General features: G+C 47.5%; 1 protein-coding gene across 2 annotated transcripts in view; it reads left to right on the top strand.

Moving 5' to 3' along the window:
- The window catches only part of VOPP1 (VOPP1 WW domain binding protein), a gene marked incomplete at both ends in the record, with an annotated part of 56,949 nt that overhangs the window by 29,542 nt on the left and 11,209 nt on the right, over positions 1-16,198 (top strand). The window contains one exon of one of the 2 annotated variants that reach the window (XM_080700813.1): positions 5,822-5,880. In XM_080700813.1, the coding sequence (XP_080556939.1) occupies positions 5,822-5,880 (59 nt within the window). Of the gene's footprint in view, positions 1-5,821; positions 5,881-16,198 lie in introns of those variants that run through there. The other variant, XM_080700814.1, reaches the window with a different exon arrangement.

The following is a 16,198-nucleotide window of genomic DNA, read 5'->3' as shown; positions in this document are numbered from 1 at the left end:
TGTTCAGCACTGACAAAGAATGAAGCGCTGTTAGAGAACTCGAGGCGGGTAGTCCTTACAAAGAAGACTGCAGCTTGGAGGAGTTCACTGAACTGAACCGGGTAGAAGAAGCAAAACTACAAAAACAGAACGCAGGAAGGTGTTGCCTAGGGATGGGACAAGAGCTGGAACTGACTGCAGAATGACACGAGGAACTTTTCAGGGAGAAGGAAATGTCCTAACACCAGATGGGGTGATAGGAGTGCAGCTGTATCATTTCCTAAACACTGTCAAATATGCACTAAAAAAGGGACAACTTTGTTAAATACACTAAACTTCAGCAAGTTGGTCTAGACCTTGAATCACCTTCTCGTGAATTATACTTTTATATTGATAATTGCCTTGAAAGATGGCACGATTTTCAGGACTCTGTGGTCCATGGTCCTGAGTGTATTTGGGGGGTTTTAGCGGATTCCAGTCTTTGGCTTTGGTCACAACTTCTGAAGCTTAAGCTGGGAGCTATATTGACAGTAATATTAAAGTAATGACACCATCCAAAAATAATTCTATAAATTTAGACTTAAGGTTTTATATTCTTTTTCTTATGAATATGCTTATTTTTACATCACTGAAATTAAATATATGAATGAGTCTAATTGACTAATGAAATGAACATTTTACATGTTCACATTCAACTTATATGTGTGTTATGTATTTGTATGTGGGGGGCACTGGGGATTGAAATCAAGGACAGTGTACCTCTGAGCTATGCTGCCCCACCCAGCTTTATGTATTTATTTATTTTATCTATTTTACAGTACTGGGGATGGAACCCAGGGGCATTCTACCTCTGAGCTACATCCCCAGCCCTATTTTTTATTCATTATTTTTAAACAGGGTCTCACTAAGTTGCAAAGGGCCTAAGTAGCTGAGGCTGGCCTCAAACTTTTATCCTCCTGCCTCAGCCTCCCAAGTACTGGGATTACAAGTGTGCATCAAAACACCTGGCACCTTTTAATTTTTTATTTTGAGGTAGGGTCTAAGTTACTGAGGGTTTCACTAGGCTTCTGAAGCTGGCCTCCAACCTGCAATACCCCTGTCTTAGTTTCCCAATTACTGGGATTATGGGCATGGACCACTGTGTTCAGCTCATTTAAAAAAATTTTTTTTTGCCAACTTAAGTTAGAGATCTTGAAGAAATCCACACCCATATATTTCCTTGGTTGAAAAAGAAAGCAGGGAAAGAAAGCAAAGATACTCCATTCTGAGTAAGTCCTGAGAGTGCGGCCCAAGCTAGCTGATATCCTGTAATCAGTTCCCCCCAGAACCTCTCAGAGACTGCCAGGTCCTGTGCATCTCTGACCTTGCTTCCAGGCACCACATGCAGTGCCCATGTGTTTCCTTCTATAAGACAATGGAGGATCTGAAGTGTTTCTACTTCCGTCTCTTTGAAAAACTATGCTGTGAGAAGCCTCCGACTCCTACCTCTAAAATCCAAGGAGGCCTTCTTGGAAAACAATGTCCATAAACCCAGAGATTAAGTAATCAGCATTAAGGAATTGAGGGAAAAATTTCAATATGGGAATTTAAAGCTGGAACATCGAGCATCCCTGTTTATTAATTGAAGTGTGGCCCCTGCATAAATTCCTGTCTTGACTAGTGCAGGCCTCCCTGCTGCCCTCTGTCTCTGTCCCTGGTCCTGAGCACCACCAGCACCCAGAGGCCCTTTTGTGTAAAGTGCTGGACTAACTGGCTGGAATCTGGGTGTCAGGTTCAGCTTTTGATGGACAGGAAGCTAGGGTCTCTGATAGAGACAGAGTCCTGTGACTGAGCCTCCTGGGCCATCCCACCATTTCAGTGCAAATTGTAGCCCTCTGGCCCATGTGGACAGTGTGGCTAAAGCTATGGGCAGGACACCTTTCTCTAGGTGTCTGGGATGAGTTCCGCTAAGGGGGCCTGTGTTTGCTAGTTTGTCCTCCGTTCATCTGAAGGCCTGTCTCACCTCCCACATTGAACAAAAGGAGGGAAGGTGGAGTTCAAATAAAGCCCACACTGTTGTGAATCTCTTAGACCCACTCTTTGCCCTCTGCATCCCCACAGCAGAAGCTTCACTGTCACAAACGCAACCATGTCTTACTGTGATACAGCTATTCTTGTAACCTGGGATTGAAAAGTCTTATTTTGTAGTGGCATCCTGGGTCCTCCCATGCTCTGTGCACAGATATGGGAGAGTTGTCGACATGAGGATTACTCTTGGAGGTCAGCAAGGATTTGCTCTTTGGGGCTTATTTGGATCCTGGCTCATTATGGGTAGCTATATTTAGGATGGCTTAACTACATCTGTAGATACCCTAGTCCTTGAAGAATTAACTACCAGATTCTTCTCCAGTGCAGGAGTGTCACAGACCTTCCAGCCCCAATCACAGATCCTTTGGTCCGGTTGTTCCCGACAGTGGCATTTCCTTAGGGTCCTGGATTCGTTGTTAGTAGTTATACATTATATGTTACTATTCTTTATAACCTCTTAAAGAAATAGATGGCCATGCTTCTTCCTGTTTCTGTTATATACACTAGGAGTTATGAAGGGCCTGTTGTTTGACCAAAACCTAGCAGAGTGTCCTGATCCGGGCGGATTTACAATCGGGTAATGGCAAAGCAGCTGGTATCTCCTAACAGATGTATGTTCTGTTGTGTTGGATGGTCAATCCTGCAGAAGCCATGGTGGTACCTTGTAAAACAGGTAGACTTTTAGGAGATGGACAAAGAACCCTAAAATTGACCTTTTTTTTCTTTTTAGCTTATATATACTTTAAACTTATTTTGGTGGTGCATGCTTATAATAATTTGGGAGGCTGAGACAGGAGGATCACAATTTGTGGACAGCCTCAGCTACTTAGTGAGACCCTATGCAATTCAGTGAGATCCTGTTTTAGGGCTGGGGATGCAGCTTGGAGATAGGCTGCCCCTGCTTTCCATCCCCAATACCGAAAAGAAAGAAAGAAAGAAAGAAAGAAAGAAAGAAAGAAAGAAAGAAAGAAAGAAAGAAAGAAAGAAAGAAAGAAGAAAGAAAGAAAAGATAAGTCAGGCATGGTGGTGCACACTTGTAATCCCAGTACTTGGTTCTTGGCCAGCCTCAGCTACTTAGTGAGACCCTCCACAACTTAGTGAGATCCTGTTTCAAAATAAAAAACAAAAACTAGGGCTGGGGATAGAGCTTGGAGATAGAACACCCATTTGTTCAATCCCCAGGAGTGCAAAAAAAAAAAAATAGTTCAAAAGTCAAACTATTAAAAATATATATATCCTCAGAAGAATCTCATTCTCATCTGCATCTTTTCTACTCCCCCGATCTATCCCTCCGGAGTAAGCATTTTCATTAATTTTTACTGTACACCTTCTGAAACTCCTTTTTAAAGAATAAGCCAAATGCATGAATTTTCTTTTCCATTAAGGATAGCCTGCTGGGTGCACCTTTGGCATAACGTTTCTTTCTTTAGCCTGATATCTTAGAAATCATCTCCTGGGCCTCTGAGACCTTTCTTTTTGTCGACCATGTATTAATCTTTTATGTAGGTGCACCTGTTCACTTACCAACCCTCCTTGAATAGGACTAGACATTTGCATTACTTCCAGGCTTTTGCTACTGCGCATACAGTGCGTCGTGCACTTTCAAATGTCCTTACCAGGAGCTGTGTCTCTGAGTGCCTGGAGCAGGCATGATCACACGCACGCATGCACGCAAACATGCCTGCCACCTGTGCGCAGGACGCTGGAGGCTGAGAGGAGGAGGCTGGGGGAGTCCTAACAGCTGGAGCAGGCACACGTTCTGCAGGTCCTGAAGGGTCCTTGCAACCACCCTGTGGTCAATCTCAGGACAGCAGTGGGGAGCAGGAAGTGAGCAAAGTACTTTCGCAGGGTAACGGTTAGTCCAGTAGAAGCCGGGCTGAGGGGTGTTAATTCTACTCCAAAGAGACTTTGACTCTGGGCAAGATACTCACTAAGGGCTCTGTGTTTTAAATTTGTAATATGGTATTCCTAAGAGTCACATATACCAGAGATGATGGGAATTCTAAAGTGCAAAAGTACTTTGTCTGCAAGAAAAAGTACTTTCCTTGAGAGTGGGGAGATGTGAGGTGAGGGTATCATGATGGCCGCTTCAGGGTAGGGGACTCTACAGGTGAGACTTGCAGGGCAGATGGCGGTAGAGGCCCGCTTCCCACAGCACCCACACACCTGGGCCCTCGCTCTTCTTCTGCAGACTGAGTTTCTGTGAGCCCTGGCCAGGAACAGCCAGGGCCACCGGAGGGGAGGCTTTCCGGCTCGAGTTCTGCTCTTCCTCTAACCTGTGGGGCCAGCAGCTATCAGAGCAGCCTGTTTCCTGACTAAGTGGAGCTTGAGTATCACCTTCCCAGAAAGTTTGCCTGTCTCTGGTGGTGCTGAAGAACAAAGAAGACCCATTTAACGCGCCACTTGGAAAAAGACCTGGGACCGTTTATGACAGAAGACCCTGGTGAAATGAATTGTAATTTGGGGCATAGACCTGAAATGGTTCTTCCCTGCCAAAGGAAATTGATTTCTCCAGCCTTCTGATCCTCATTTCTTGAACCGGACAGGAGCTCACTGAGGCTAAATTCAACTCATTTTCCATTAATAAAGCTGGGCTACCCTGGGCTGCTTGAGTGTGCTTTCTGAGGACCTTAGAGCACACTCCAGAATCCTCAGCACTTCCTGTTGTTTCCATAAGCCACCTGATGTGGCCAGCGTGACGTGGGATATTTGTGCCTACCTCTCCCTTGGCATGTGTCTGTGGATTTGGGGTCTGTTTCACCTTCATATAGCTGTCTGGCCGGCTGTGGGAGAGGGCGCCCTCATGCACCTGGCAGGCTGGGAACCACCGTGGACGTGCCTGCCCCTGGTGCAAAGGAAGCTTTGTGTTGTCTGCACCTTTCTGCCAGTGCCCCTGCTCTGGGAGCTTGGCAATTTGCACATAGGTGCCAGTAAACTGGATCATGGAAGTAGGAAGATGTGGATTGCAAAAATAGATGGCTTGAGTGGAGTGATGTCTGAGAGCCTGGTTCTGGATGGAACCCTCCCTGAGTGGGCTGTTCTCAGGCCTGCTTGAGCAACCAGGGTTGCCCCCTGCCCAGCCTGCCCTTTGGGTTTGGCGTCCCACCTCTGCTATCAGGAGTTAGAGGTCCTGGGACACCCAGAGGAGGCTCCATTATCTTTCCCTGCGCCCACCCCCCAGCCCCGAGAGGCCTACCTGGGAGAGAGGGTCTGGCTAGGCCTGATGGGTGGGGGGCTGTGTGCTTCCAGGCAGAAGGCCCCACCGTGGGACAGATGGTTTCGGTGTGGCTTTCAGAATATTGTAGAGCACAAAGAACTAGAAACTCTACAACTGAGAGATGGCGTTCAAAAGCAAAGGCAGAGTTGGATGTGGTGGCACACACCTGCAGTCCCAGGACTTGGGATGCTGAGACAGGAGGATCGCAGGCTCAAGGCCAGCCTCAGCAACTAGTGAGATGCTGTTTTCAAAATAAAAAGAGTTGGGGGTATATCACTAAAAAACCCACTTTTAATGAAACTGTCGGCTTGGTGTAGAGATATGGAAGTCTGAAAAGTAGTAGAGATATGTATGCTTCCCTATATTTTTCTGTCTTTAAAAATGTTTAAGGAAATAAACATGAGAAAGTCGGGTGCCCCCTCTAACTTAAGCATGCCCCCGCCCCCAGCCTTCCACGTTTCTCAGCCATATCCTTGGTCCTGTCCCATTGTGTCAGGAGAATGTGCAGCAACGTTAAGTTCCTCACACTAACACTCTTTCTCTTGCTTCTATTTATAGTGCACAGAGGCCAAAAAACATTGCTGGTATTTTGAAGGACTCTACCCAACCTATTATATGTAAGTATCTTTCCTTTGTGTTGACTTGATTCTCTGGTCACTTCTTTCTCTATGAGTTATTCCTTTGTAGGTAGAGGACTGTGTTTTAGGATGGGGACAGTCCAGGCTGTCCGGGCCTCTGGCAGCAGGAGGCCGCCCCAGGGCTTTGGGCAGAGGCCCCCAGGGCTCAGTGTGGGCACATTAGCACCTAAGTGATTGGTAAAAGGAGCAAGATGTCTGGAAGGCAAGCCTCCTGTAGGTTTATATAAGTTTTCTTAAACAGAAAGAGCAAGGATAATAGGAAGAGACTCAATGACCTTCAGCAGCAGAAGAAAAAGTCCTTAGTTGAGCAAAAGCACCCGTGTGTGTGTGCATGTGCATGTGAGTGTGCATGTGTGTGTGCATGTGCGTGTGAGCGTGCGTGTGTGATCACAAGTACAGTCCTTCCCTGAAGCCCCTGCCCAGACAGGTGCAGAGCCACATGCCTCTCTGTGCCTACCCCACGTCTGCCAGGCTCACGCTAATTAAAATATTGCTGCATGTCCTCCATGTTGTTTTTACGCATTTTTCATATATCATGCCTCAGCCTCAGATATACAGAGCCAGACTATTTCTCCAGGATCAGTTACTTTTTTTTTTTTTATTATGTTTTGAAGTTTCACAGGTACTGCCCCAAATCAGTTTTCTTTTTCTTTCTTTTCTTTTCTTTTCTTTTCTTTTTTTCTTTTTCTTTCTCTCTCTCTCTCTCTCTCTCTCTCTCTCTCTCTCTTTTTTAGTCGTTGTTGTTGTTATTGCTAGGGATTGAATCCAGGTACATTTGACCTCTTAGCTCACCCCCATTCCTTTTTTCATTTTGAAACAGGGTATTGCTAAGTTGCTAAGGATCTCTGTAAGTAGCTGGGGCTGGCCTTGAACCTGAGATTCTCCCGGCTCAACCTCTCAAGTACTGGAATTACAGAAAGGGACCACCATGCCGGCTCTCAAATCAATTTTTCCTAAAAGCTCTTGTTATTTTAGAATTGAAATTTGTAAGGTATGAGATTTCTCAGGAATACACATAAATTGTCTTATACCAGAGACATTGTATATTCTAGTATATGGTGTATAATATAGTTGGCTATTCACATCTGTGGTTTCTTCAAAAAAATATTAGGAAAAATATTTCAGAATTATGCCTATATTAAACATGTACAGACCTTCTTCCTTGTCAATGTTCTCTCTCTCTCTCTCTCTCTCTCTCTCTCTCTCTCTTTTTGTGCTACTGGGGTTCCTGGAAGCCCTTCTACCTCCGGGCTACACTCCCAGACCTATTTATATTTTTTTATTTGGAAACAGGGTCTCTTAAGCCAGCTAGCCTGGCTCAGAACCAGAGGGATCCTCCTGTCTCCGCCTCCCAAGCCTGCGCCACCACGCCCGGCAGTCATTGTTCTCTTAACAAAGGAAGACCATTTACACAGCATTTACATTGCATTAGTCACTGTAAGTGGTCCAGAGGTGATTAAAAGTCTCCTGGAGGCTGTGTGCAGGCTATGTATAAATCCTAGGCCATTTTGTACAAGTGAAACGGGGGTTTCTTGAGAGAAAACCCTGGCGAGTTCTTGTCTACGGAGAGCGAAGAATGACATCCGCAGACCTCAGGAAGGGGAGTAAAAGGTTTATTGGAAGCAGCAGGGAATGGGGCAAGGGTGGCTGAACACCCCCAAAGGGGCTGGAACTCTGGGTCCAGCAGCTGCCTTCAGGACAATACTTGAGAGTAGCCCAAGCCGAATTGCCTTCAGGTGCAGGCTGCTTTCTTTCGGAGTCCGCACGATGTGCCAGAAGGGAATAGAGAAAAGTGGCCGAACACCCCATAGGGGCGGTCGGAACTCCGGGGTCCAGTAGCTGCCTTCAGGGTCACTACCCGAGTGTCGCCCAAGCCAAGTGCCCATCAGTTGCAAACTACTTTCTCCCAGAGTCCACGCGATCTGCCAAAAAAGAGGTACAGGTCACCCCTAGGGGCCTGGTCAGCCATGATGTCCAGCAGAGGCCTTCAGGTCACTACTCGAGAGTTGCCCGAGCCACGTGCCTTCAGAAGCACCCTGCCTTCTCTCAGTGCCAACACGACTTGCGAGAGAGAGAACAGCTCCCCAAAAGGGGAGGGGGTCCCGAGCGGGAAGTCCCCGCTTTTGCCATCTGACTGGCCGATGCCTGACCGCTTGCAAGTCCGTTTGTGGTTGTGGTGACTCCAAGGAGAATTTGCATAGGACATTTGCAAGTTCTTTGAAGGGTCTCCTTTCAGGAATGCCAGACTTGCTCGGTGGGTTTGTTGATTAGGAAACTCAGGATGGCTTTGTGAAGCTCTGGCCTTCTTATCTCCTGAGCCTTTGGAGTTTTGGGCATTTGTCGCCCCTCAGGAAACTCAGGAAATTAGCTTTTTTCTACCAAGGCCTTTTCCCTATCTGCCTATTTCCTTTCTATCTCCTCACAAGGGGCTTGAGCATCCATAGACTTTGGCATCCACAGAGGTCCTGGACCAGGGCCTTGGGCATCCATAGACTTTGGTATCCACGGAGGTCCTGGACCAGTCCTTGAAGATGCCCAGGGAAAGTTTAAATCGCTAAAAAGATTATTTCTTAATTGCCCAGCATGTACATTTCCCTTCCTTGTCATTCTTACCTGTCTGGGGAGACCAGCCTGGGAGGGCGAGGCTGCCCATCTGTGAAGCTCAGGGAAACCGGCAGTGTCTGCTCTTGGTTTCATTCTGACAAGCAGAGTCCTTAATGCCCCGGGTTGCGGGGAACCTGGCAGGAAGCCTTTGCAGCTGCAGAAAGACAAAACCCACTGGAACATGAAGCAGCAGCATAAGGACTTGGACTCTAATTACAGAGCTGTCAGGTTGAAGAAAAATGGTTATGGGGTAGCAGGGAGATAAGATACTTTGGTTCTTCTCAGTTTAATGAATTTCCCTCGTAAACCTCGTTTTCTTGATATGGTCTCTTGTGGAAATGCATATCAACTACCTCTTCAATGTGTGGTTCCTTGAAAGCTGTTATTTGGCCAGTTGTTTTGTAACCGGTGTGTGGTATCTGGGAGATTCTCCCTCTTACATGCTCATCTGTCCCTTTATGTATTCACTTATTTGCTGCAGACTTTGAGAATGTTTTTGCATGAAGAGCGAGAAGGAAGAGAATACAAAGACAGTGCTTAGACTTGCTGGCTTGTTTTCCTTCTACCTCTTCTGTCCCAGTGGTGAGGACCAGGATCCAGCTGCCCCAGATGTGTAGTACTGACAGATGAAAAAGCCAAGTCACTCCAACAATTAGAATCCTGGAGCTCAGCCTAGACATAGCAGCAGGCAGTGCTCACCGGGCAGCCAAGACAAGCTGGGCATTGCCCTAGGCCCCTGAGGCAAACCAGCCCTGAGACTCAGCCACACAAAATCTTTTTTTTCTCCTACCCAGTTCTCACAATACTCCGCTCTTTCTAAGATTTCATGTCACTTTTCTGCTTAAAAACAGAAGCAAGGTCCAACCTCTTAGCCACCTTTGAACAGTAGATTTCCAAGATACTTGCCTGGCTTGAACTTCTTTGTTGTAAATTCCCTGAAGGCAATGACTTATAAATCCTGGAATTTCCTGTGCCTCTCACCAGTAGTGCCTCCTGGCCCACTCCTGAGCCACTGGGCTCCCTCCAGTCCCTCCATGGTCACTCCCCATCATTTCCCAGGCCTCTGCCTGGCAGGCTCCTTCCCCTGGGGAAGTTTTCTGGGACACAGTTCCTCCTGGGAAGGAGGGCATTTGACTCCTGAAAATGGGACATTTGACTCTTCCTAGCAGCCTGTCCTGTCCACACTACCACAGTACAGCTCCTGAGTGCTCCAGGAAGAGGCTGTGGCTTGCAAGTTTATTTCTCAGCACCTGCCACTCAGTGTTATCTTTGAGTTGGAGCAGCTTATTTTCCACCAGCTCTCTCTCTCTGTTTTTATTTCTTATTACCTGGTATCCTTTCTTGAGCATAGCTTTTATATAGGTAAAAAAGAGCAGGGCTCAAATACAAATCTATTTTTTAGAAGTGAAGCGTGCAGTAGCATTGGTATATTCCCAGCCTGTGATACTTCCTACAGAACTGCATAACCATAAGCCCCTGTGCTGAGGGCCCTTACTGTGGCAATCGGCAGGCCTGGCCTGATGTCTCCACACCCCGAGTGCAGGGTACTCAGCACCCTCCCTACTGCCGTCCATCTGGGGCACGGGAGCATTTTTATCCATGGGGATGAGGAGAAACTGCTTGGCCGTGTCCTGTTCTCTTTGCGCTGGTCTTTCCAGGGCTGCTTTTCTGTATGGAGGTTGTCCGGTCCCACAGACAGGCCACAGCCCCGCGGTTGAGGCCACATGGAGGCCCACCTCCTGGGGAGCACCCTGCTGGTTCTTGGTTTCTCTACATCACTGTGTGTCACTGCTGCACAGGACAGGGAAGGTGCTTGGGTCTCAGATGCTGGGATGTGAGATGGTGAGACTGAATGGTTATTTCTGAAGCATCTATAACATTACACTTTAAAACCTATAAGCTATAACAGATCTCATTTTAAAAATACATTTCAATGCAATTTATCTTTCATTTCTTCTGGGTAAAGTGCTCGATACAAGATTTTCCAGAACAGGTAATTCCCTGAAGGTATGTTGAGCCAAGGTGACACCTTTTATGCTGTTCTAGGTTGATTTTCCCCCTGCAGGAAATACATTTCTAACAACACTTTTTTCTTGTGGTTATCACTTGCTGTGAGGAATTCAATGGGGAGAAAGCATTAGTTTGCAAAGTTGCCTTAGAGATGTTACTTCATATTAGAGAGTCTAATTTCTTTTTGTCTCAGCAGAAGTCCCATCGGGCATCCCTTCTCTTGCTGTTCTGAGTGCCCTGAACTTCATTCCAGCATTCCAGGAGGCTAATTTTTTTTATGATGCCGAGGTTTCCACTGGGGGCACTTAGACATACAGAATTGCTCTCCCTTGCTCTGGTTTCTTAGTTAAATGATATTTCTCTTTCTGCCCTCTGCCGTTAGCAGGTTGTGAGGTGGTTGTTGTTTCTTCTTTCATTTCTTTCATTTCTTATTTTACTAGCGTTCAGCTGGGAGAATACAAATAAAACACCCTCTTTATTTTTGAAGAAACAGCCTCTTTGGGCTTTCACTGGAAAGCAGTGCCATTTCAAGCCTCCCTCCTTTTATCTCCTTTTTCCCTATCCTTCATTTCCTAATCTGCCCTTTCTGTTGCAGACTGCCCTTTCAAGAGCTCTTAATTAAAATGTGCCCTTTTCATACTTTGGTGCAGGGCTTACGAGGTGTCTCCTCCTGGCAACGGGGTGGTTTAAAGTAGCCTGTGGCTCACCAGCCCCTTTTCTTTGATGGGTCCTCTGCTGGAGCTGTCCTTCCGCCATGGGTCCCTCGCTCGGCCTTCTGCCTGCTGGGCTTGGAAACACCGCATGAGCTGCCGGAGGTTGAGGGATAAGGAGATGAGGGAACTGGCCAAGAAACACAGCCGGGGCCTGTGGATGCAGAGCCAAAGGGGGCTCCTTCCTCCCAGGGCAGAAAATATAGCAGACAAAGGTGGCATTTGTCAGAGTGTTACGGATTAAAATGTTACTGATTTGGGAGAATATGGTTGTGGGGAAACTGTTCCCAGGGACCCCTGTTAGGGTCCCGGACACACTTTCCCTCAAACCACAACAAAACCCAAAACGACCAAAAACAGAAAGAAAAAAAAAATGCGGGTTCTTGTCCTAAACTAAGAATAAATATGCATAACTTAGACAGTTGCTGAGGATTTAAAGAAATTTATTTAAAAAGATAGACATACAGGAGATAGTTACAGCCCTGTGCCCGAGAGTGACACAAGGGGGCAATTCGAATGAATTTACCAAAGAACCCCAGTATGCTGAGTGTTCTTATCCTGACCAAGTCTGTGGCAGGTCCTTTGATCTGTAGATATGCTGCCCAATCTCTTAGCCTAATTTTCTGCTGTCTCCATCCCAGCCAGATTTGCCCAGAGCGTGGTGGGTGGGGGGTGGGGGGGTGGGAACACAGACCTCTACACCTCTTGGATGTGTTAAATTGCTTCTCTGGGATCTGGGATTTCCTCCCACCCTTGAGGCAGTATGTCTCTCTTTAGAAATGTAAAGAGACCTCTTCCCTGGCTCTGGCTTTCTTTCCTTCTCTTTAGAAATGTAAATTACAAGTCCCTTCTTCCTGACAGTCCTGGCTTTCATTAGTACAAATGATATATTTTCAAAGTTGGAAATCTTTCCCAATACTGGTACATTAATACATTTTAAAACCTCTTCCCAATACTAGTACAGGAGAAGAGTGGGATGCACTTTCCTACCGGAGCTCTCGCTCTCCTTGACAGACACCCAGGCAGCTAGGACCACTGGCTGTGACAGGTCACGGGCAGCTTCTGCAGGGCTGCCATGAAGAACAGAGCCACCGCCGTGAGACACGGCAGGCCTCCCTCACCATGCAGAGCACTCACCTGTCATTCCTCACTGTGATTCCAATCCAGCAGAATTTCAAACACAGGACTAGAGAGAGTAGGTGGGTTTGCGGCCAGAGGTAGCTCTGCCGAGACTGCTGTCCCCAGGACACCCTTCCTGTCCATGACTGAGAGGGGCCCTCAGCCCACCCCAGCACCCTCCAGAGGTCACCAGGGTTGTAACTGACCCCACCAGGCAGCGGGGCCTCCGACAAGACAGGGTCTCTTGTCTACAAGAGTGTCTGCTTGCTGCTTGCTGCTGGATCGTGGTCTTGTCTCTCCTAGCCTCTCCTATCCACAGCTGCCACCCGGAGGGAGATGCAAGGGGACGGCAGCAGGTGGCAGGTGACCCAGAGTGGCCAGCCCCGGTGTCATCAGAGCCTGGGGATAGTAAAGGTGGCTGCTCTTTGGTACACTTTCCCACCAGTGGCATGCCGTGTCCTGCAGAAAGCTTTTGGTGAGGGCCTCTCGCTCTTTCTCTCCATCGGCCCAGCTGAGGGGCGAGGTTTCTGACCCTCCCTGGGACTTCAGAACCACATTCCTTTATGTGACTTCTGTTGCTAAAATAAATGTCAGGTGGTCTCCACCCTAGACCGGAAGTTCATTGAGAAGAGAGGTTTGGCCTTGTGATTTTCCTATCTTCTGTGCTTACACAGGGTCTGGCCCATAGAAGCGATGCAGCATACATTTAGTAACTGAAATAAATAGTGGCCCAGAGGAGGGCTGGAAAAGGCAGGAAGTGTTTTCGAGGCTGAAGCCAAGAGCCCTTCTCTGGTTCTGCTCTGCAGTGGAATGCCCTCTGGCCTCTGGCAATCTCATAACCCCTCTGGGCCATGGTTCCCTGTGCTGGATAAACTTCAAGGACTTGTCAGAGTAATTTATAGACTGGGGAATAAAAAATGAATGACTGAGTGGGCTCTTTTGTTGTAACAGAGACAAGCAACAAATGAGAGATGGATTTTAGCTCATTAAAGGTCCAGCCTGTTTGCCAATGCCAAGCCCCCACCTCATGTTCCCTTCAAAGCAGTCAGCATCCTGTGGGTCTGGGGTCTGACACAGCTGGGGAAGGTGTGAATCCCATCACCAGGCAACAGGATGCATCTGAGAGCCCAGCCCTCACCAGACCGCATGGGGAAGTCTGTTAGACCTCACACCAGGGCTGAGCTGGAGCTTTCTGACTGTCGGGTGCACACACATTTATGCAGACAGTGATGTATGATGATTTAGGTGTGTGGGATTCTTGTTCTTCATAAACAGAAATGACTTGGATGCCCCCAGAAAACTAAGGGTAGGTTATCAGCGGTTGAGTGTGTGTGTGTGTGTGTGTGTGTGTGTGTGTGTGTGTGTGTGTTGGGGCAGTCTACCTCTGACCTACACCCACAGCCCTTTTTTATTTTAAAGCAGGGTCTTGCTAAGTTGCTGAGTGTTTAAGGGTCTAAGTTACTGAGGGCTAGTCTGGAACCTGTGACCCTCCTGTCTCAGCCTCCCAAGTGCTTAGGTTACATGTGTGTGCCACCACACCCAGCATGGTTGTGTCTTCTTGACTGGACACCAATGTTTTGAAGGAGTGAATAGCCCCGGGCACTCTACAGAGCTGGCAGGTAGAAAAGATTTTACCCTGGAGGTGGTGCTTAACTCCTCCTAGGATACTGGAGAAGTCTCGAGACTCTCCTAACAAACGAACCAATGTGGAGAATCTTGGCCATCCCCTGAGTCTTTGCACCTCCAGAGGCCCTTAGCCCGATTCAACCACAGCTGTGAGTGCCAGGTGGGCGCAGCGGAGGTACGGGCTCTTGGATTCTGCACACTCTGTTGGCTCACATTTTCATTGGTGGTCCAGATCTAAGTGCCCTTGAAGGATAGAGTGTTGGGGAACTTCCTTGAAGTCCTCTGCATTGATGCTGTAGTGAGTCCACATCCCCCATTACTGACATGAGAGAATGAAACAGACAGGAAGGCAGCATTTTGGTCAGAGTTAGCAGAAGACAGGGTCTGTGAGGCACAGTAAGAACAAGGTCTAGCAGGGTCCAGCAGGTCCCAGGACCGGCCATTCCCACCGCCAGAGCGGGAGGGAGCCAGCGCACAGGGGCCCAAAGAGTCAAGACCAGGGACAGGCCCTGCCCAGGAGACGGATGCTCTCCCTGCCAGCATAGCCCTTTCTCCCTGCCCACCACTTTGGACCAGACCGTTCTCAGGCCCCATTCCAAAGTTCCCTGCTGGAGCGAGAAACTTCTTTTAAGGACTTGCATTGCTCCATGCAGTTGTCTCTCTCTAACCCACTCTTTTGTGAATAATTAATGCTGGAGTGGCTGCAGAGCTGTTGATTATCAGATTAAGGTCTCAAGATAAGCTCTGGCAGAGCTGTCCAGCTGGTCACATCACCTGCTGGGTAGGGTGGGAGATGTGGGGCCGGAGGCAGTGTTCACAGCTCCAAGGCCACCTCTGCCCAGTAGGAGACTCCCTGGGGCTGGGCTCTGCAGCAGAGAGCCATCTGCAGGCCTGGGGGCTGCAGGGTAAGGGGGTGGGGAGGGGCTCTTGCTTCACTGCGAATCCTCTAGCACCCTTTGCAGACCCCTGACCACTGCCCTGCCTGACCCAATGGCTGAGCACACCTTTCCTTACAGCCCAGAGAGGCAAGCGGGACTCAGTTTGCAACAGATAGCATAAAGCAGGATTTCTCTTCTCCCTCAGTTCTTGTTGAGCAAATCCATAAAGATTCCTGCACAAATTAGAGACAATTTTTTTCCAGAACAAGAAGCTTTAAATGTGATTTTCCACTATCGAGCCGTAGCTGGACCTTAAAATGTGATCTTTCGGTTTTTCTATTTGTGACTATAGATTATAAAATTATTCTAAGTTCATAGAGCAGAACAACCACATCCTTTTTGGTAGTGATTCAGTGTTCCCTGGAGACAGAGTATAATTCATTTTTATGTTCCCCTATAATTATTGTCAACTCAGGAAATACCAGCTTTCGTGTTGTTTGTTTGTTAATCTTGAAGGTTCACAGTTCCTTACATATATTTCTAAAATTTAAAGCAGTGCTCATAAACAAATTTTCAATATGCACCAGGCAGCAAGAACAGATTTGAGCAGACATAAGACTATTTATAATCTTCTTAAAATTCCATTTGGTATAATGTTTTGTATATTTTAAGGCTGATCCTGCTGGCAATATTATATAATATGTGGTGTTATATTTCTTATCATTCTTGAATCCAAACAGCTCTGAGTCCACGAGTTGGAAAAGTGCCCCTGGACTTAATAAACATCTCCCTACATACATTTCTTCATGCACTAGGACCTATTTTTGCCTTGGGATGAGTGAGCAGTCATGGAATTGCTGAATCAAAGGTTATGCTTTTTAGCCTTTTACCCAGTACTGCCCGGCTGCTCCTCCTGAAGGCCTCTGTGATGCTGTGACTCATCCTGCTTCACACTGTCCCCGCTGCTAACCCTTCAACCCCATGTGCTTTGTATCAGTGTTCACATAAACTAGGGAACCTCCCCCATTTTCAGGGAGTCTTCCCCTTGCTACAACATCACTTCTGCGCAAGGCAAGTCAGTTCCCACGTGCCAGGAACTGCAGTAAGTTCCTGGGCTGAACACAGGGAGTGAGACAGGATAGCCCTTCAGCTCATGTCTGGTGTGGACGATAGATGTCTCTAGCAGTTTGCAATGTGGCGAGGGCTGTGCACATGGGGGCCTCTTAAATACGATGTGAGGGGAGGACCCGAGGCTGGTGTTGGGACCTCGCAGAGCTGATATTTGAAGGCTGGAGCAATTCCAGAGGATAGAGGAGTGTGAAATCATGGAATGAGGTGTGGTGTTTGGGA

This window comes from Muscardinus avellanarius, assembly GCF_963383645.1.
Source record: "Muscardinus avellanarius genome assembly, chromosome: 9".
Lineage (NCBI taxonomy): Eukaryota > Metazoa > Chordata > Mammalia > Rodentia > Gliridae > Muscardinus > Muscardinus avellanarius.
Note: the sequence above shows the minus strand (reverse complement) of the source record. Positions and strands in the feature narration are given on the sequence as shown.